The sequence below is a fragment of the Xiphophorus hellerii genome, chromosome 14 (assembly GCF_003331165.1).
Source record: "Xiphophorus hellerii strain 12219 chromosome 14, Xiphophorus_hellerii-4.1, whole genome shotgun sequence".
Taxonomy (NCBI): Eukaryota; Metazoa; Chordata; class Actinopteri; order Cyprinodontiformes; family Poeciliidae; genus Xiphophorus; species Xiphophorus hellerii.
This window is the reverse complement of record NC_045685.1, coordinates 25,136,284-25,157,813: the sequence shown is the minus strand read 5'-3', so window position 1 is coordinate 25,157,813 and position 21,530 is coordinate 25,136,284. Positions and strand designations below refer to the sequence as shown.

The following is a 21,530-nucleotide window of genomic DNA, read 5'->3' as shown; positions in this document are numbered from 1 at the left end:
TTGACACTATTTTCACTCCATATACAATGTGCACAATAACAAAAATAGTCCACTTAAGGCAAAATTTATACAGCTTATCTGCAAAAAATGTTAATTTTTAATTTAGTTACTCTTTAAAAGATCTCCTCACTCTTGAATGTCATCATTCACTCTCCATTCCTCTAACATGAACCTTCTTCATATTCCCAGGATTTGCACCCACAACATAATCAACTGGGCTGTTTCCTGCCCTGTACCTCAACTGAAATACACAGTTTTTTCTTTGTATAAAATGTTTTTCCATGTTCTCCCTTTAAACAAAACATCCTGTTTTAATACTTAATCTGTAAGGTTCCTGTTATATTTTATTATACTTATTAAAATATACTTATTTGCATTTGATTGTTGAACATGTTTACTGAAGATTTCAGTAAATATGAAGTGCATTATCAATAAAATTTATTATTATTATTATTGTTGTTATTATTATTATTAAAGTTAATGCGGTAATTGTGTTCACAGGTAATAGTCACCAGATCCTTCAGTAGATCCAAACAGATCTGATTCCTCTCTGAGTTTTTCCCTTCTCACTAACTCTGAATGTCTCAGGTTTTTCTTCCTGATATGTCCTATAAGCAGTTAAACTCCAGTTTGTTACCTACTGATCTGTAGCAGTTTGTGCGATAAACTCAGTGATTCTACTGATTTTAAAGCTTTCAGAGGAGTGACCCGAAAGAACCAGGAAATGCAGCAGCAGAGCTGAACTCGGTGTTGAACACAAGGGAGGAGTTTAACCGGAGCTGCGGTTGGGAGGGGCAAATTATCTGCAAAGACTTCAGACTGCTGCTGCATTTCTCACGTCATTTCTTGTGTTTTAAACATTTTACTTCAGACTTTGGTCTCCAGTTGACCATTTTCTGTATATTTATTTTTATACAGCATTGCTCTTACTAAATAACACATAAAAAGTCCATCCAACCAGTCAACTTCAACTTACTAGTTAAAAACTTTTCTTTCTAAGAAAACACAACAGATTACATCAAGCCACTGACTTGCAGCAATAACTTCTCATTAATGAGCATTTAGCAACCAGACTGTTGATTGCATTGTGCTGCTGGCTTTGCAGAAATCTCTCTGAGCAGATATGTAGTGACAGCAAACAGGAAAACTCATAAAGGCAATAAACCAGAACCAGAACTGGTCTAGGAGAGCCTTCTATGTAAGAAAAGTAAGAAGTTAATGGCTGCATTAGCCTCCTTTAGCTAACATTCTGTTACTAGCTATAGCTAATTTATTAGCTAAAGCTAGCATGCTATCTAACGTTACATGACAAATTTTATCTGCAATAACTAACATGCTAATTTTACAGCTGGTTGTAATGTGAAATGTTGAAGTGGTGTCTGTACTTTAGCAGGTAGATGCATTGTAAATAAGGTGGAGACTCATTAATTTCTGTGGAGACTTTTATTAGCATTACAGTTGGAAAAGTATAAAGCAACAAGAAAATATTTGATTAACTTACTAAAATAAAAAATGTCTTCAAATCATTTGTACACACTGGAGGAAATAAGAAAAAATATTTGACATACTGAAAATATGAATCATAAATTCTAACCTGTTAAATTTGAACAAGAATATTTGAGTAAGACATAGTACTTTATATAATTCATGTAGCCTATTTAAGAACAATTAATTTTTACACACTTTTCAAAATCTACATTAACACTGACATAGGATTGTAAATTAAAACATTTTCCTTCATTGATTTTGTTTTCAGCAGATGTGAATATTTCAAAGCAGAAATATTGTTGAAGTTTTTCTCTTTTCTACTGTTTAAAAGTAAATGAAAATGTACATAATCTATTGAAAGGTACAGTATCTTTCATTCTGACCTGTATGATAGGTAAGTATTTTGTTGCAATTCTTTGAGTTGCTCTTCTACTCGGCTATTTTGAACTCTGCACAGTCTCCCAGATCAAAAAGTCGGACCCCAGCATATAGAGGCTGAGTGAATCTGGTCTGGACTCTGTGGAGGAGAGTCATGGTTTCAGAGACGTTGTAGAAAGAGAGAATACCTGCTCTGTGATCCAGATACACTCCTATTCTGGAGGAAACTGGACCTGGTACTGGAGTTTTAACTCTGTTGTGTAAAGATGTATAACCCTTTGTGTAACAACTTAACACCCAAGATTTGTCATTGAATCCAAACACACATTCATCTGAAGTCCCGTCTCTGCTGATGTCCTTGTAGGAAACAGCAACATGGATTGCTTCAGCTCTCCACTCCACCTCCCAGTAACAACGTCCAGTCAGACTCTGGATGCTCAAAACTTGATCATAAAATGTAAATCTGTCGGGATGATGAGAGAAAGATTGTTGTTGTTTCATTATTGTTACTTTTTTGTTCCCCTCAGTTAATAACAGATGTGTGTGTGCTGAGTTTGGATCCAGAGTTATTTCTGTTGAATATTTCAAGAATTCATCTCTGGTCTTTGGTTCTGGTTCTGACAGTAGAACATCAACCTCACTGAATTTCTGAGAGATGTTTGTCCATGAGTCTCTCAGGACATCCTGTAGTTTGTCTCTGAGCTCTGACACAGCTGCTGCCACGTCCTCAAAGTGTCTCAGAGGACGGATGTTGATGCTGGATGAGTGTGTAGACTCACTGAGTGCTGGCAGTGAGGGGTAGTTGAGGAGAAACTGGTTGTGATCCTCTGTGTGTGAGAGCTGCTCCAGCTCAGCGTCTTTCCTCTTCAGCTCAGTGATCTCCTGCTCCAGCTTCTCCTGAACATCTTTGACTCGACTCACTTCAGTTTCCTGCTGGGATCTGATCTGCTGCTTCACATCAGAGCTTCTTTCCTGGAGGAGACGGATCAGCTCAGTGAAGATCTTCTCACTGTCCTCCACTGCTTTATCAGCAGAGACATTGATGGCCTCCACCTCCTGTTGAAGCAGCTTCACATCTTTCTCTTGGTCCTGGATTCTCTGGTGGATTTGTTGTTGACTCTCCTGGAGCTCCTTCTGCTTCTCGGCCCTTTCTGCTGCAGCCGAGACTGTTTCAAATTCATTCATTAAAATCTTCATCATGTTATCATGAAGAGAACTGAGGCTCTCATGGAGTTTCTTGGAGGGGTTGAAAAGTTGGTGTTTTTTCAGTGCAGGCACCTCATAGTGATGTTTAATATGAGTCTGACAGTAAGAAACTAAACACACCAGACAGGATCTGACAGCTTTCATCTTCCTCCCAGTGCAGACGTCACAGGCCACATCTTCAGGTCCAGCATAGCAGTGATCAGCTGGAGCAGCTTGGAGTCCAGTTTTCTTCAGATCCTCCACCAACTCTGCTAACAGCACATTTTTCACCAAGACAGGTCTCAGTTTGGATTTCTGTCTGCACTGAGGGCAGCTGTAGATTCCCCTCTGATCGTCTCCATCCCAGAAGTCTTTAATTGCAGTTCATACAGTAGCTGTGTCCACAGGGAATAGTCACCGGATTCTTCAGTTGATCCAAAACAGATGGAACAGGAGAATGTTATGGAATCCATCTGATTTCCTGGCTGCTCCATTTCAGTTCCGAGTAACACTGGGATCTTTCAAATCAAATTAAAGTGTGACAGAAGCAGCCAAATCCTCGTCTTTTCTATTTGCTGTGCTCCTGAACTCTACCTGACGCTGAATATTCTGATCCTTTGTCTTTCAGATTGTTTAAGGGGAAGAACCAGGAAATGGGCTGTTTGAACCTGACTCTGTTTTTGAGTGGTTGAACTGGTTATACTGGATCTTTCTTCCCTGGAAATGAAAGTGTTTAGTCCACAGTCGTTCTAATCATTTAAAACTTTGGTTCTTCACCCAGTCAGGCAACAATGATACAGCAAGAAGGTTAATGTGTCTGTAGATCCCTTTTTATTAAAAAACAGTAAAAACAAAGCCCCGGTTTACAGATAAGCTGTTTCATTCATATTTTGAATAAGTTCCAGCTTTAGAAACCTTTACCCTGGTTTCTGTCTTTTACTACCATCTAGTGTTTAGAGGTACTACTTACATGTTACAAAAAGTTGTAAAAAGAAAGTGCTTTCTAAGTGTCAGAGGCAGATTATGCATGTTTGTTGACAACAGCTTGACAACCAACATCGGGATCTGTGAAGCTGACCGCTCTGAATATCATGAGAACTTGACTGTATCCTTCAACACCCATTTACGTTTCAGCATGGGGGTTGAAGTTGTTAGAGAATGTGTCACAGCAAATAAGTTTCCAGAAGGGTATACCGCTCTAGAGTTATTATTCACAAAAGTTTTTTTGTTTTTACTTTTGACCCTTCCACCTGGAGGTCAAAGGTCACAGAAAGGCTATTGCTTCACATTACAAAGCCCCAGCACCATATTTGTGAATTTCAATCTGATTGAACCAGTGATCTCCTGCTCCAGCTTCTCCTGAAACATCTTTGACTCGACTCACTTCAGTTTCCTGCTGGGATCTGATCTGCTGCTTCACATCAGAGCTTCTTTCCTGGAGGAGACGGATCAGCTCAGTGAAGATCTTCTCACTGTCCTCCACTGCTTTATCAGCAGAGACATTGATGGCCTCCACCTCCTGTTGAAGCAGCTTCACATCTTTCTCTTGGTCCTGGATTCTCTGCTGGATTTGTTGTCGACTCTCCTGGAGCTCCTTCTGCTTCTCAGCTCTTTCTGCTGCAGCTGGGACTGTTTCATGGCCTTTATGTTCATCCATAGTGCAGAGATAACAGATACACTGCTGATCAGGACGACAGAAGATCTTCATCACCTCATCATGACGAGAGCAGATGTTCTCTTGAAGATTCTTGGAGGGATTCACTAGTTTGTTTCTTCAGTCCAGGGACATCATAGTGAGATTTGAGGTGATTCTCACAATAAGAAACCAAACAGACCAGACAGGACTTGACAGCTTTCATCTTCCTCCCAGTGCAGACATCACAGGCCACATCGTCAGGTCCAGCATAACAAATCCTCCACTAACTCTGATAACCTGATGTTCTGATAGCATGATGTTTTTCACCAGGACAGGCCTCAGTATGAAGGTCTGTCTGCACTGAGGGCAGCTGTGGATATTACTCTGGTCTTCTCCATCCCAGTGGTATTTAATACAGTACATACAGTAACTGTGTCCACAGGGAATAGTAACCAGATCCTTCAGTAGATCCAAACAGATGGAAAAGGATATTTACCAGAAAACATCTCATTTCTTCTCTGAGCCATTTCACTTCTCCACAACACTTCATGTCTCTTGTTTATGTTCGTCCTGTAGATGTCTCCCATAAGAACCTAAGTACCAGGTTGTTGCTTCCTGATCTGCAGTAGTGTGTCTGGTCGGCTCAGTGGTTCTACCAATACTAAAGCTTTTGGACAAGTGAAACATCAAGAACCAGAAAATGCAGCAGCAGTGCTGAACTTTGTGTTCAGTGGAAGAGAGGAACTTAACAGCAGGTGTTGTTGGGAGCAGCAGAGGATTTCCAAAGACTTCTGATTGCTGCTGCATTTCTCACTTTACTTTATGCTTTTTAAAACTTTTTATTTGAGACACTCACTTTGGCCTCCAGTTGACCATAATCAGTGTTATTATCATTTATATATTCAGAATTGTTCCTACAATTTACATGCATTGCAAGCAGTATTGATATTAATTTGTGTGAGTAAATTTACCAACTCTGCAGTTGTAAAATATTTGTTGTGTAGTATAGCTGTTAGTAAATTATTTACTTGAGAATGTTTTTACATTTGAGGCCTCTGAGCTATATCATTCTGTTGCGTGAAATATTAAATCATTAAAAAAAGCACACCTCACACTGAAAATATGAATCATACTGTAACAGATTTATCAAGCAGCTTTGCAAATAATATCACATTTTGTGAAACTGACTGTCCCAAACAGTATGAGATCTTGACTGTATCCTTTGACCCCCGTTATTTTGTGTGGGCCAGACTACTGTTTATCAGCTGAGTTCATAATTGATAACTAGTGTTAGGGGAAATGAATCAAGTTTTTGGAGTGAGAGAGTGGGACTAGGGAGGGTCCAATGCCATTATACCAGGTGCAGCTTTACAAGTCCACTCATGCCTTTGTAGTCAACTCCTGGGCCCAATCAGTTTTGGGGAAAGGTCCTTAGGGGTTACCAGAAGATCAACAATTATGTGCACTGAAATTGGGATGGTCAGAGTTGGCCTCAAGTGTGGTTGACCCCTCTGCTAGAGGGTTTCCAGGTGGTCACACCATGTACAATTTTAAGGAGTGGGAACAACAGATTGAAAAAAGTCAACTTATATTTTCATATCCCACTAAAACAACACATTTTTCAAGTCTTTTTTTGTCAATTTTCACTGTTTAACAACATCTCAAGTTAGACAACATTGCGTTATTCTACCAGTCAAAGCATTTGTTCAATGTTTTCAAGAGCCATTACTATTCAGGATTAAAGACAACTGCTCTTCATTGTTATAATTACTTTAAAATTCATTTTGTATATTCTTCTAGTTGGATTTATGTTTTCCCTGTACAAACATGAAACATGTTAACTTTATTGTAGTAATATTAAGTAGAGTAGAATCCTCCTGTCAAGAGGTGCTGACAGCATTTCAGAAGTAAAGTTAAACACAGTCAAGTTGAGCCAGAATGTAATATTTATTCAATAGAATAATATCCTGACTGATGATGATGATGATTACAATTTCCATCAGCTCACCTATACATGCATCTGAACAACATTTAGTCTGAAATGGCAACAATGAGTTCTAAGCAGCAATGATGGAGACTAAAGAATCGGAAACTAAAAGGTATATCAAACACAGTGACATTTGATCAATGCTGACTATTTAGGTTTATTGAAGTCAACAGAGGATCCATCATCTAAAATCCAAGCTCCAGCATATAGAGGCTGAGTGAATCTTGTCTGGACTCTGTGGAGGAGAGTCATGGTTTCAGAAATGCTGTAGAAAGACAGAATACCTGCTCTGTGATCCAGGTACACTCCTATTCTGGAGGAAACTGGACCTGATACTGGAGTTTCAATGTTGTCGTGATAAAATGTGTAACTGTTTGTGTTGCAAGATAATGCCCAAGATTTGTCATCAAGTCCAAGTGAACATTCACTTGATCTTCCTGCTTTGCTGATGTTCTTGTATGAAACTGCTACATGAACTGTTGTTTTCCCTTCTCCTGTCCACTCCACCTCCCAGTAACAACGTCCAGTCAGACTCTCTCTACTCAGAACCTGAGCATAATAAGTGAATCTCTCTGGATGATCAGGATAAGACTGTTGTTGTTCCATTCTAGTTACTTTTCTGTTCCCATCAGATAACAACAGCCTACTGTGTACTGTGTTTTGGATCCAGAGTGATTTCTCTGGAATATTTTAAGAATCCAGCTCTGCTCTTTGGTTCTGGTACTAAAACATTCATATCATTCATTTCCAGTGATATGTTTTTTGATGGGTCTCTCAGTACATCCTGTAGTTTATCTCTGAGCTCTGACACAGCTGCTGTCACGTCCTCAAAGTGTCTCAGAGGATGGATGTTGATGCTGGATGAGTGTGTAGACTCACTGAGTGCTGGCAGTGAGGGGTAGTTGAGGAGAAACTGGTTGTGATCCTCTGTGTGTGAGAGCTGCTCCAGCTCAGCGTCTTTCCTCTTCAGCTCAGTGATCTCCTGCTCCAGCTTCTCCTGAACATCTTTGACTCGACTCACTTCAGTTTCCTGCTGGGATCTGATCTGCTGCTTCACATCAGAGCTTCTTTCCTGGAGGAGACGGATCAGCTCAGTGAAGATCTTCTCACTGTCCTCCACTGTTTTATCAGCAGAGACATTGATGGCCTCCACCTCCTGTTGAAGCAGCTTCACATCTTTCTCTTGGTCCTGGATTCTCTGATGGATTTGTTGTCGACTCTCCTGGAGCTCCTTCTGCTTCTCAGCCCTTTCTGCTGCAGCTGGGACTGTTTCATGGTCTTTATGTTCATTCATTAAGCAGAGATAACAGATACACTGCTGATCAGTACGACAGAAGATCTTCATCACCTCATCATGACGAGAGCAGATGTTCTGTTGGAGATTCTTGGAGGGATTCACCAACATGTGTTTCTTCAGTCCAGGGACATCATAGTGAGATTTGAGGTGATTCTCACAATAAGAAACCAAACAGACCAGACAGGACTTGACAGCTTTCATCTTCCTCCCAGTGCAGACATCACAGGCCACATCATCAGATCCAGCATAACAGTGATCAGCTGGAGCAGCGTGAAATCCAGTCTTCTTCAAATCTTCCACCAACTCTGATAACATGATGTTTTTCACAAGGATAGGTTTCGGTATGAACTCTTTCCTACATTGAGGGCAGCTGGGGATTTTCATCTGATCTTCTCCATCCCAGTGGTCTTTAATGCAGTCCATGCAGTAGCTGTGTCCACAGGGAATAGTCACCGGATCCTTCAGTACATCCAAACAAACGGAACAGGAGAATTTTCCTGAATCCATCTGATTTCCTCTTTGAGCCATTTCACTTCTCAACAACACTGAATGTCTGTAGTTTATTTTCCCTCTGTAGATATGTCTCACAAGAAGCCAAACACCAAGTTGTTACTGATCTGCAGCAGTTTGTGTGCTCAGCTCAAGGATCCTATTGATACTAACGCTTTCAGATGAAACGGGAAAAACCAGAAATGCAGCAGCAGAGCTGATCTCTGTGTTGGATAAAAGGGAGGAGCTTATCAGTAGGTTTTTCTTGGGAGGGGATTTCTTAAACAGGCACAAACAGTAGCCTGATTCTATCTTCTCATTGGCTGTATGACCACTCCCTACTCATCTCATATAAGTGATATGCTGAAGTTCTGTTTCCACAGAAATAGTTATGGAGAGCTACAGTATATTCAGCTCACAGGTCTTGAGTTTGCCACATGCACTCTAAAGTCTTTAGCTTTAGCTGATGTATTGCAACAATAAGCTTTTCATTTTGTTTTTTTATCCCCTCAAATTCAAGGCAGCAAGCAAAATAAGAGAATCCCTTGTAAAATTGACATTTACTGTGCTGCAGGTGATGCTGACATGAAGTGTTCGGCCTATTGTTGGGCCCTAGCGTGAAAGGTCATGGAGCTAGCATGTCACACAGAGCTGATGCGATCCGAATAGACTCATGGCCAACCATGGGGAAACGGTTCTCTGCTTCTTTTGATGCCCCTGTGTGCCCCTCTTGTTCAGAGAAAGCAAACTAATGGGCAGCTGAGCCGAGGCAGGCAGAAGCCATTAGCAGCTCAGCTAGCTAGCTCACGGCTTATATTTGAGACAGAGAGAGTGTGGGTCAGTGATCAAGCCACCTAATGCGAATAAGATTTGTCCACTGGACTTTTGTGAGAAAGGCAAACTAGCTGAATAAATTAAGCAGTTAGACTGTACAATTTAGATCATGAGTAATGTATGCTCTCAAAGCTTAAGTTTGTTTACAAGATGAACACAGGGAGGATCATATGTTTAGATGCTAATTACGATGCTATTTTCTATTTCCTGAAGTGGAAGAAATGTGCATGAATCTCAGTGCCTTGCACCAGCTTGGATCAGATAACATTTATCTCTCTAAGATGATCCTTCTCCCACTCTTCCTTTCCATATTAGACATTTGAGATGGGAGCACTGAGGAAATATCTGTAAACCAGCACCCACCATCTCATTTATTAGAGGCTTTATTGTAGCAGGCAGCAACATAGAGGAGGGCGTTCTAATATGTATTCAGTGCACAGATAAAAGTCTTCATTCTAAGTAATGTACTGCTCACTCACTCCTCGAACAGGCAATCTGAAAGATTTCAAATTGTTCGATGCTGACGTGCTCTCTGAGCAGAATGAAACAATCTGGCCACTCATGTTCTTGTATGTGATGAGCTGATTTGTAGGCTGGAGAGAGACAGCATCTCTCAGAGGATTTGCACTTCAGTGCTCCTTTTTCATAGGCTGCATAATGGGATTAGGTGATGTTGCTAATCTTTTAAGCTAATAAGATGTTTTCCAAATGCAAGAAGGTGTGTGCTTTCTCATCTTTGCTGTGAAACCTTTCTCTTTAGAAGAAGTTTACCCTTTTCTCCTGTAGCATTTCAAACACAACTAACAAAAGCGGACATTTGGGACAACTTTGGAGTTCTGCCATATTATCCAACAGCCACTGAATTAAAGGTAGCTGGAAAATTGCCATAGATGTGTGACTTCAGAAAATGATTGTCTGTTAACTAAACCACTTTTGCTAATTATAGGTATTTCAAAAAGATAAAAATACAGATTCACACTCCAAATTCTGACATAGCATTCGTCAGTGAACCCTGTTTTACATAAACATCATCTCTTGCTGCCTCATATGAGACTCCAATGTAAGTGCAGATGGCCTTTTATAAACAGCAAGATCAAACAACAGCCTCATTATTATATAATTATGACAGACCAACATAATTATTTGAAAACGCTACTTTGTTTTAGTTGAGCATTTATTGAGACTATAAGAAGGAAATCAGCAGAAAACTCTTGCAATAAAAGGTGCAAAGATTTATTTATGCAATGCTTGATTACAGGTTTCTATCATTAGAAGTTACGCATTATGAAGTAATTCAATTAATGTTTTTTTTCCCCATGTAATGTTGAAAAAGGTAAAAGCTTCAAAACTACGGTTGTATAATTACTCCTCAGACAATTTTACTTTTAAAGCTTGTTGTGCCACGACAATTAAAGGTGACTAAATAATTTATTTTATTTTATTTTCTACGCTGGTTGATTTTCTGCCTTTTTACAATCACATGTTGCAGTTTGTGACACCAGGAAGGAACAAAGTTAGTACTGAAATATTTTCTTAACAGAGAAGAAGTCATAATTGCTGAAGTAGATGCCATTTTTCTTTCAAATTGGTTCTGTTCCATACAGCTGAGCCTTATTTCAAATATTCTCTATTGTAGGTACGACGGTTACGGGCGACTAACCAACATCACTTACCCCACTGGCAGAGTAAGCAGCTACCGCACAGAAGCCGACAGTTCGGTCCGCATCCAGACAGAGGGCTCCAGTAGAGAGGATATCACAGTCACCACCAACTTGTCTGCCTCTGGCAACTTCTACACACTTTTGCAAGGTGAGTGCCTCAGTGATGGGAGTCAATTTTTTGTCTGAGACCCAAATTTGTTGACACAGACACATTGTGTCAGACAAGTATTTACATTAAACTGTCATCTTTATTAAAACATGAATCTGAAAGGATAAGATGTGATTGCACATACACTCTTACTGCACTGCCTGACTGTAAACCTTTCAACTTTATCCCTCCGGTTTGACATCACACTTTATTGATTGAGGGACATCAATGGAGTCTGTGAGGGTGTGTAGCCATTTCTTAGTGGCACGAGTAATATCCTATAGTGTTTACACAATAAACACACAACACAGTAATTTAAAAAAATATTCACACGTAAACCTTTCCACGTCATGTTACACCCTGAATCTCAAATGGATTTTTTGGAATCTGAGATGATAGACCAGCATATAAAGTAGGAATACTTCGGAATTAGTGGGGATTAGATTAGATATATTTTAATGTGATGAAAAGGTAAACACCATTGATCGTTTTTTGTTGTTTTTTCACATACAAAGTTTCCAACTGGAACTTTCGTATTTTTGTGGTTCTGGTACACCCTTAAATATGACGCACAACCAACAGTAATGGACAACAAAGCTGCCTTTCTTTATCCTCTGGGAGATGAGCTTTACTTCAAAAGCAATCTGATGGGACGCGGGAAAAAAGTATTGTATGTGTAAGTTGTGCTAACAGGAGACAGAAATTATTCAAGCTTAAAATGCCACTACAATGCAGAACATGTTACAGCAAGCAACAACATCTGCAACGCTAATGTCAGCGTTAAGTCCACATTTCTAATGTAGTTTTTCATAGAAAAAGCTGAATAATAGCATTTTGCCCTAGTACAATGGTTGAATGACCTAAATAACTTATTAAAACACATCTCTTTATTCAATTATTTTAAAAGGGGTTTCCAGTTGGAAATGTTGTTTTGTTGATGTATTGTTTTTGATTAAAATTATTTTTGATTAAAATAATTGCAGACCTTGAAATTAATTTGATAAAAAACTATTTCAAATCCTACCACTAATTGTATACAGGTATTTGTATAAATATAAAATTGGAAAGCTAAGTGTGCATTTTGTATTGAGTTTGTAAATACTTTGCAGAAGCATTTTTAGGTACAAATACAGCCTTGAGGGATCTTTTGTATCCGCTTTGCACATCGAGAAATTGAAAGTTTTAGCCAATTCCTCTCTGAAAAATATCTCAAGCTTAGTAAGATGGACAGAGAGCAGCTGTGAGCATCAATTTCTAAGTCTTGCTGCAGGTTGTCCATTAAATGGACATTGCTCACTGGAAGTAAATTGTTTGGTGCATCAATGATCAATGATTCTGTACATGTTCTGGCACTTTTGTACTGGATGCTGAGGCAGTGAAGTTTAAAATGACGGTGAAATAAATTAGAACAGAATATAGCTACACTTAAGTTTTATATTGCGCAGTATATTCATTTATTTTTTCCACTATTCTTGAGTATTTGAAAATTTTTTAAATCTATTTTTCTTGATTGATATTTTGAAACTGCACTTTAAATTGATTCGTTTTAAATATGACACTTTTTTCTTAATTTAAATTATGGTTAATTTAACCTGATTATTCAAATGTTTAATCATGTCAAAATTATTAGAAATCTAACAATTGCATGTGCATTTCATATGCACAAACCAAATGCCTAAATTACATTTTTATGTATTTATATGTTTGCACATGAGAACTTCTTTTTGGGATAAAAAACTTAATGGGTTGTTCTGAATTTTTAGATGTTTTTTTTTCCTGTTGGAACTCATCCTCATCTGAATATGAATATGGCAAGCTAGGAAAAAGAAAATGGATTTTATAATTTTGGAATGAATTTATTCTGAGTCAATTATATTGTCTCTCATTGTGTTGCTGTAATTGTCAAATGTTTTATGCAAATCACTTAATATACATACAACAAAAACAAAAGCATTACCTCCTGTTTATCATTCACACCTTAAGCTCATTTTAAAGGACAATCTTATGATGCAGCTTTTGTAGCCGCAGTTAGCTGCCTAGCTCTAAATGTTACACAAGGTAACGCAAAACACAAATTTGGCCACATGTCCCATAGAGGGTTCCGTATCTGTGCATAGAGTCTGGGTCTGTTATTTTTATATTAAAAATTCATGTAATTACTGGAAATTTTGGGAGTACCTTCTTACCTTGCGAGAATAACCATCAATCCCGTCAAATAATACAATGTTGTACCTATAGGAAAAAAACGGAGAGAAACTATTACATTTCTATGTCCTTTACAATAGTAAATTGTAACGCTCTTATTGTTATTACAATAAGTCATTTCACAGTGTGGTTATTCTATATTAACCTAAAACATTGTCATTAATTAGCATAAAACAAAAACCTCACCTGATGAGCTTGAGATTTGTATCTATGTGCACTAGGTACTTTGGACTGGGCACTGAATATGTTCTCCGGACAACACATCCCAGCTGAGTCATTCGAGACAATATTCCAAAGCTGTCTACTCTGTGCATAGAGGCTTTAACTCTGTCCCAACCAACATTATGCCCTTGTGCTTTCAAGGTCCCTTTTACTAATCTATATCCGGCATGTGGCATTCTGTTTTTGATCTCTGCAACAAGGATATCCAGTTCTGCATCAGTACACTTGCAGTAAAAAGTACTGATTGACAAATTGTTCTCTGTCATCCTTCTAAACAAAGTTGAATGTGACACTCCCCATAACTTTGCAATTGTGTTCACAGAAAGTCCAATTTCAAGTAGATGAACCAATTGTTCAGTGCAGATTATTATTCTTGGACGTCCCCTTGTTGTTAGTCTTTCAAATCTAACAACTTCTTGAGGTTCTTGTCTGCTTTTGTGTTGTTGGATGGCATTATGAAGATCTGTCAGCCTATCGACAACATCCTCAGACAGTTGAATATGTTGGGATAGGCTGTCCATAAAAACCATTTCTTGATTACAAACAAATTCCAAATAGTCTATATCCAGAGGAATATGTTGAAGTGCTTGTGTGACACGTTGATGCAGTCTCTGCAAGATATGCTGTTTCAGCAAGTCCTATGGAAAGAAATATTTGTTAAATTAAAATTTAAAATATTTACAAAATAGCACCAGACACTTAACATATTTTTATTTCACTGAAAATAAGACAAACACACACGCATATATATATATATATATATATATATAAACATACATAGATAAGTAGATATACATATATAGATATATCTATGTGTGCGTATGTGTGTAAATGAGCCAGAGAACCCATGGTTTTCATCACTTAAAGTTTTAAAACATTATAAGTTTCCTAAATACTAAAGACTATTTTTATCACAATATTGGCTTAATTATTGCGACTTGAAAAATAAGACCATGGCACTATCAAGCGAAAAATATTTATTTTCAAATTGTTCATATTGTTTAATTACTGTTTAGCAACATACCAACTGATCTTGTTGATCTCTCTCCATTTTCTTAAATGAGCGTCAGCAAGTCCTTCAAAACAGATAAAAATGAATTAAAGAACAGTTTGTTAAAGTTGACCATTACACTGTCAATACAGTAATTTATCATAAGTTTGACATTATTAGCACTTTTTGGGGACAATAGAAATATAATTTCACTAGATGGCTACAATTACAATTTAGTTAATGTGAAGCACAACTTAACATATTATCTGTCCAAAAATGTAAGTCATCACATGGAAGTAATGAGAAATGTGGTTTGCTCATAATGAAGTAACAGAAATATTAATATTTTAAAGATTCAGCCGAGTTACTACACTTATATTCTGCTGCTTACAAGTGCTTCAGTGTTGGATGAGGTTATATTTTCAAAATTTGAAATATTGATGATCTGCATGAAACTAATATAAAAAAACGGTGCAGATGTATATGTATGGCATAGAATACATTTGTACATTTGTTAAGAGATGTTCTACGTATTTATTTCTGGTACGAAAGCAATGACCATCATGTTCCAGGCAGAAATGTAGAGAAGAGTAAATCTTAAGTGATTACAGTAAGATATAAAATATATAGGTGATAGACGAAACATAAGTCTGTAGCAGAACTAAAAAAAAATTTAAATCAAAAACTACAATTAGTGAGGAGAACTGGGATGAATCCTTCAAATAATAAAAGACGTCACCTAAGCCTACATTATTGTCGGCATCATAAAAATAGCTGAGCATGGTGATAAACGTAGACATAGCTATAATGGGCCAGGAAGATACTGTTTTAAACTGGACCGATACTAATGAGGACTAATAGTAGCTTAGCTAACGTAGACATGAGCTATTGCTAACATAGAAGGGCGAGAACTTTGGGTCGAACTACTTGAAACGTAAAACGTAATCTGAAATAATCTAAAAAATACGCATTACAACGGTCAGTAAAACGTGCAAATTTTAACATCCACTAACTTCGGACGGTAGACCACGAACACGATCACTCGGCTGACCCGCCATTCTCTTGTTTCTGCTCTCAGTTTGAATGAAGGCTTTTCCCAGTCAGAGCGGAATAAACTTCCACCACCTAGTGGTCGAATTTTTTACCCAAGTAATTACAGTTGTATAGGTCCCAAATGGGGATTCATATATAAACAATCTTATAGTATTAAAAAGTAGACGTGGGTGTAATGACATATGTATTTTTCTCTCACAAAAATATGTCTAAGCCACGAGACAAGTAAAGAGAGAAATACGTATTGAACTATGGAAAAAATAAACAGTTCCGAAGAAAACTCAGATGTCCCAGCTTTTACTAGCATGTAAACGCACCATCTACACACAAATCTTGGAGCTTCCACCGAGGCGTGAAATGAGTCTCAAAAATGGTTGTGCACTGGTAACCGGATTTGTGTGTAACTGCAGTTTGTGTGTGCGTACCAGGTGATTTGTGTGTACTTTTTCAACATGTATTTTATTTTTAAGGTTTACAAATCCTGTTACGCACGCACAAATCTTTTTACGCACGCACAAATCTTTTTACGCACGCACAAATCTTTTTACGCACGCACAAATCTTTTTACGCACGCACAAATCATTTTACGCACACACAAATCATTTTACGCACACACAAATCTTTTTGACACTATTTTCACTCCATACAATAGTGTCTAGTGACCAAGCTATAGTTACTGAAACAGGAGGATTATAACCATTTCATAAGAAGTTACCTCGATGTGTTTTCTTCAAGTTTGGACGGGGAGTTTTTGTAAGATAGAATTTCCACATCTTTGGGCAGGAATAACATAAACTGCATGCGCTACGACGAATCTTTAACACCCACGAAAGAGTGTATTGTGTTTAAATAAGGCCATGGGCTCTCATCACCAGCTGGTGGTTCCCCTGGAGCCGTGTCCGACGTAGTTGCAGTTGTTGTGGTCTCCTCCATGTGGCTGCTGCTGATTGCGAGACTTGCTTTGTGTTTAATGGGAGAAGTGAAACAGGTGTATCCTATTGGTGGTGATGAACAAGCCCAGGCAAGTAGGATACCGACTTTGTTCGGTAGCCTGCTTGCTACTTGCTAATCAGTAGGTGGGGTCAAAACACTTGCGTTTCTCTCTCTCGCTTTTTTGTAACGAGTAACTAAACCACACATTGAAAATGTATCGGAGTAAAAGTACGTAATTAAGTTCGGAAATATAGTGAAGTAAAAGTGTAAGTTATCAAAAATTTTCATACTCGAGGAAAGTATGAAGTACTCCAAAATATACTTAAGTAAAGTAGTGAAGTATTTTTACTTCGTTACTATACAACATTGATCATTGCAACTTGTTTAATTCTGCAATAGTTTGCCAAAAAACATCTCAGTGCTGCCCTCTTTGGTTGAACAGTTGCTACTGCAGTTACATTTTCCTGTTGGTTACAAACAGTACAGCTTGGTTGATGTCTGTCACACAGCACTGCATTTGGTTATTAAACCATCTAACTCAGACAAGCCTCCATGGCTAGTGCGGATTAGGAATAGCAAGCATGGTGAGTATTAGTGACTTTTCTCAGCTTTGCATGTATATGTGATTCATTTGCAAAGTGGACACAGAGTAGAATGGGCTTCCATTCATGCATGTCCTGCAGTTGGTTTGCTGCAGGACAGCTGACTGAGACTGACTGCAGGAGGGACCTTACTGCTCACTCAGAACAGCTTTTGAAGAGGGATTGGAGTTTTAAAAGTCGTCATAAAATTCTCTAATTACAGAAAAAAGTGGCTTGATTTTTTTGCTTGTTGCTCTTTTGAGAAGGAGGGTCTGAAAAGTCACTAAATATCATGCCAAAGTCTCTAAGTTGTCAACTGTGTTTCTTTGGTCCTGACCAAAGGTGCACTTACACCCTCCAGTTAGCTGCACTCTTGCTGCACTCCACGCCCCTTAGTGTCTCCTAGCTCCACCCACTTTGGTGGAATTTTTCAAAACTTGTTTAACTGTAAGTAAAAATACAGTAATCAAGTCCAGAGAAAACCAAGACAAACTTACTATAAGTAAAATTGTGCATTCCCATGAAGACAGTAAAAAATGAGATTTTGTAGATCTTAGCAGGGACAGGAAATCAGTGGAGAGAATGAAGAAGGGAAATGATGTGTATAAAGTCAAGGTACTCTCCTCAGGGTCCTGGTAGCACTGATCTGTACTTATTGTAATTTTTGTATGTTTTTCCTAGGAATCCCCACGAGAAGTTCATTACAGTAATCAAGTCTGGAGAGGACGAAGGCATGAACAAACTTCTCTACATCTGCAGGTTAAAGACTTCTGGGAAGATCAAAGGAGAAAACACAACAGGCCTCAGTGAAGGAAATAGTTCATACTGAGTCCTGCTGGTGCAAAATCTGAAAAAGACTCCAACTTGCACCAACTGCTTCAGGTTTCTCCTAACCCTAAACCTGCCATCGTCATGATGAGGTGATGAAGATCCTCCGTCGTACTGATCATCAGTGTATCTGTTATTTCTGCACTATGGCTGAATTTAAAGGTCATGAACCAGTCAAAGCTACAGCAGAACCAGAACCCAGAATATCTAAGGAAATGTTTGAAAATGAAAAATTTATCATCAACCAAAGTACGGAAAAAATATCTGTTTACATCTGCGGGGGTGGGTGCATTTACATCCTAAACAAAAACCTTTGTTTACATCCTAAACAAAAACTTTTGTTTAGGATGTAAACAAAGTACTTTACATCCTAAAATACAAAAGCCTACTTTTGTTTATTTGCTGGCTGGTGATTTTCCCATAAGCTAAAGTTACATTTGACTAGATGACTAAATAAAGATAACAAAAATAAACAGACTTTCAAACAACTAAGTGTCACTGAAATGTTTCTCAAAAAGACAAGAAACAAAACAAATATTGTCGCTTCACCTACTACTGCTTAGGAACTGACCGTCAGGTGCAATGCTGCATTTTCTATATGCCGAGTGCATCGCACGCATGTGTCCCATATTTATGTGGGTCAGGTGCATCGTGTTGGTTTTGTGCACCACACGCATGATGTGCTTTGGGGAATGTGGTTGCGTTCATGTTGATCAGGTGCGCTGGCGGCTTTTGTTCGTGTCCTCCCATAATATCCTGCAGGCTTCTCCGGCCTCACACACTCTTCCTCTGTTTCTCTTTCATCGCCACTCATAATGTCACTTTGGTCTTGAGCTTGTTATCCTTTTCATCACGCAGAGGTCCAGACTTTTGAAACCCACTGAAAAAAGCCATATATTAACTGCATCCTTCTGGTCAAAAAGGGAGAAAATCGTAGCGACTGAAAACTACAGTTTTATGTTTCTTTATTAGTGGATTTCTAGAACAGTCTAGAATTTATTTATTGTGTATAATTTCCTAAATGTTCTGTCTATAATCTTTGCTTAACTGCCTCATTTGTAATTTGACCTTGCAATGGATTCTCTGTCTCGGATAATTTCAATCTACTCTGCAAATAAAAATCTTATAAATTGTTTCTTAGTGACTTAATGGGTTGAAGAACTCGTATTTCTTTAATTAAAATAGAAAAGGGAGAGCCTTAAGATAAGCCCATAATCAAATTAAAGTTGAAGTTTATACGTTTGTGTTTCCTATAGAAAACCAACCAGTTTAGCAGGTTAAAAACATCATGACACGTATTTCAAGCATGAAATCTGTGTTGTTTGCCTTCCTCAGGCAACACAGATAAAAGTGTCCAAAACCTTTTCAATACTTCATTAGATCAGACCCCAAGTTACCCAAAGAAATGAGGTAAATATGTTTAACAGTCAAGTATTAAGATTGCAGATGAAGCATACACTGATTGGCACCAGTGTATGCTAATGTTGCAGATTTAAAATGATCTTTCACCTGGATTGAAATATGGCATGACACCACTCCCATTTTGAAAAAAAGGCAGTTTAACAGTTTATTTCCTGGTTCTTTCATTTAAACCTCAGACACAGTCCAACCGACTGCATTGTGAAGTTGAGGTTGCAGCAGGTTGACAAATCAACCTGCTGGAGTTCAGTGAGAAAGACAAATTCTGGTTTGGTTTATTTTACAGCACATCTATTTGCAAAACAGGAAAGGATTACTACCGACGTTCAAAGGTGAAATGGCACAGAGACGAAATCAGACAGCGTCAGCTAAATACTCCTGTTCCATCTGTTTGGATCAACTGAAGGATCCAGTGACTATTCCCTGTGGACACAGCTACTGTATGAACTGTATTAAATGCCACTGGGATGGAGAAGATCAAAGGAAAATTCACAGCTGCCCTAAGTGCAGGAAAGAGTTCATACCAAGGCCTGTCCTGGAGAAAAACATCATGTTAGCTGATTTGGTGGAGGATCTGAAGAAGACTGGACTCCAAGCTGCTCCAGCTGATCACTGCTATGCTGGACCTAAAGATGTGGCCTGTGATTTCTGCAGTGGGAGGAAGAGGAAAGCTGTCAAATCCTGTCTGGTCTGTTTGGTTTCTTATTGCCAAAAGCACCTTCAACCTCATTATGAATCACCTACATTTAAAAAACATAATCTGGTTGAAGCGTCTACTAAACTTCTGCAGAATATCTGCTCTCGTCATGATGAGGTGATGAAGATCTTCTGTCGTACTGATCAGCAGTGTATCTGTTATCTCTGCACTATGGATGAACATAAAGGCCATGAAACAGTCCCAGCAGCAACAGAAAGAGCTGAGAAACAGAAGGAGCTCCAGGAGAGTCGACAACAAATCCATCAGAGAATCCAGGACCAAGAGAAAGATGTGAAGCTGCTTCAACAGGAGGTGGAGGCCATCAATGTCTCTGCTGATAAAGCAGTGGAGGACAGTGAGAAGATCTTCACTGAGCTGATCCGTCTCCTCCAGGAAAGAAGCTCTGATGTGAAGCAGCAGATCAGATCCCAGCAGGAAACTGAAGTGAGTCGAGTCAAAGATGTTCAGGAGAAACTGGAGCAGGAGATCACTGAGCTGAAGAGGAAAGACGCTGAGCTGGAGCAGCTCTCACACACAGAGGATCACAACCAGTTTCTCCTCAACTACCCCTCACTGCCAGCACTCAGTGAGTCTACACACTCATCTAGCATCAACATCCGTCCTCTGAGACACTTTAAGGACGTGACAGCAGCTGTGTCAGAGCTCAGAGACATAATGCAGGACGTCCTGAGAGACACATGGACAAACATTTTACTGAAGGTCACTAAAGTGGATGTTATATTGTCAGAACCAGAACCAAAGAACAGAGCTGAATTCTTAAAATATTCACAAAAAGTCACTCTGGATCCAAACACAGCACACAGGAAGCTGTTTTTATCAGATGGAAATAGAAAAGTAACATCAAAACTTCCCTCATCTTCTGTATTGCGGTATCATTTCAGTGATCCAGACAGATTCACTGATTATAATCAGGTTCTGAGTAGAGAGAGTCTGACTGGACATTGTTATTGGGAGGTGGAGAGGAGAGGAGGAAGAGTTGCTGTAGCAGTTTCATACAAGAACATCAGCAGAGAAGGAAGGTCAGATAAGTGTGCATTTGGATTTAATAACAAATCTTGGTCATTATATTGCAACAGAAACATTTACACTTTTTATCACAACAATATTGAAACTCCAGTATCAGGTCCAGTTTCCTCCAGACTAGGAGTGTTCCTGGATCACAGAGCAGGTATTCTGTCTTTCTACAGCATCTCTAAAACCATGACTCTCCTCCACAGAGTCCAAACCAGATTCACTCAGCCGCTACATGCTGGGATCCGGCTGTTTGATGAGGCAGATTTTGCTGAGTTCATTAAAGTCAAATAGAGTCAGAACAGCATAAATGAACCAGTGACATACTCACACCTAGGGAGTGCGGGAGGAAGCCGGAGTACCCAAAGAGAACTCACGCATGCACAGGGAGAACATGGAAAATCCATGCAGAAAGACCCTGGGGCGGGAATTGAACCCAGGACCTTCTTGCTGCAAGACAACAATG

General features: G+C 38.8%; 2 protein-coding genes across 2 annotated transcripts; one reads left to right on the top strand and one right to left on the bottom strand.

Annotated features, from left to right (window-relative positions):
• Positions 1–1,755: 1,755 nt before the first annotated feature.
• Positions 1,756–8,677, bottom strand: LOC116733242 (E3 ubiquitin/ISG15 ligase TRIM25-like). Its single transcript, XM_032584023.1, is given in 6 exon segments — positions 1,756–3,429; positions 3,431–3,490; positions 3,492–3,569; positions 4,976–5,117; positions 6,823–7,334; positions 7,336–8,677. Coding segments are annotated over 6 exon segments (3,468 nt in total). The 5' UTR covers positions 8,500–8,677; the 3' UTR covers positions 1,756–1,917.
• A 2,269-nt stretch (positions 8,678–10,946) lies between these two features.
• LOC116733326 (tripartite motif-containing protein 16-like) lies at positions 10,947–21,491 on the top strand. The gene is made up of 2 exons (XM_032584134.1): positions 10,947–11,103; positions 17,770–21,491. Exon 2 carries the CDS (start codon positions 19,673–19,675, stop codon positions 21,356–21,358), a length of 1,686 nt encoding a protein of 561 aa, XP_032440025.1. The 5' UTR covers positions 10,947–11,103; positions 17,770–19,672; the 3' UTR covers positions 21,359–21,491.
• Positions 21,492–21,530: the final 39 nt, after the last annotated feature.

What these genes read in the sequence shown, in the direction of transcription:
- LOC116733326 (XM_032584134.1), top strand. Translation starts at nt 19,673, where the DNA reads ATGGCACAGAGACGAAATCAGACAGCGTCAGCTAAATACTCCTGTTCC.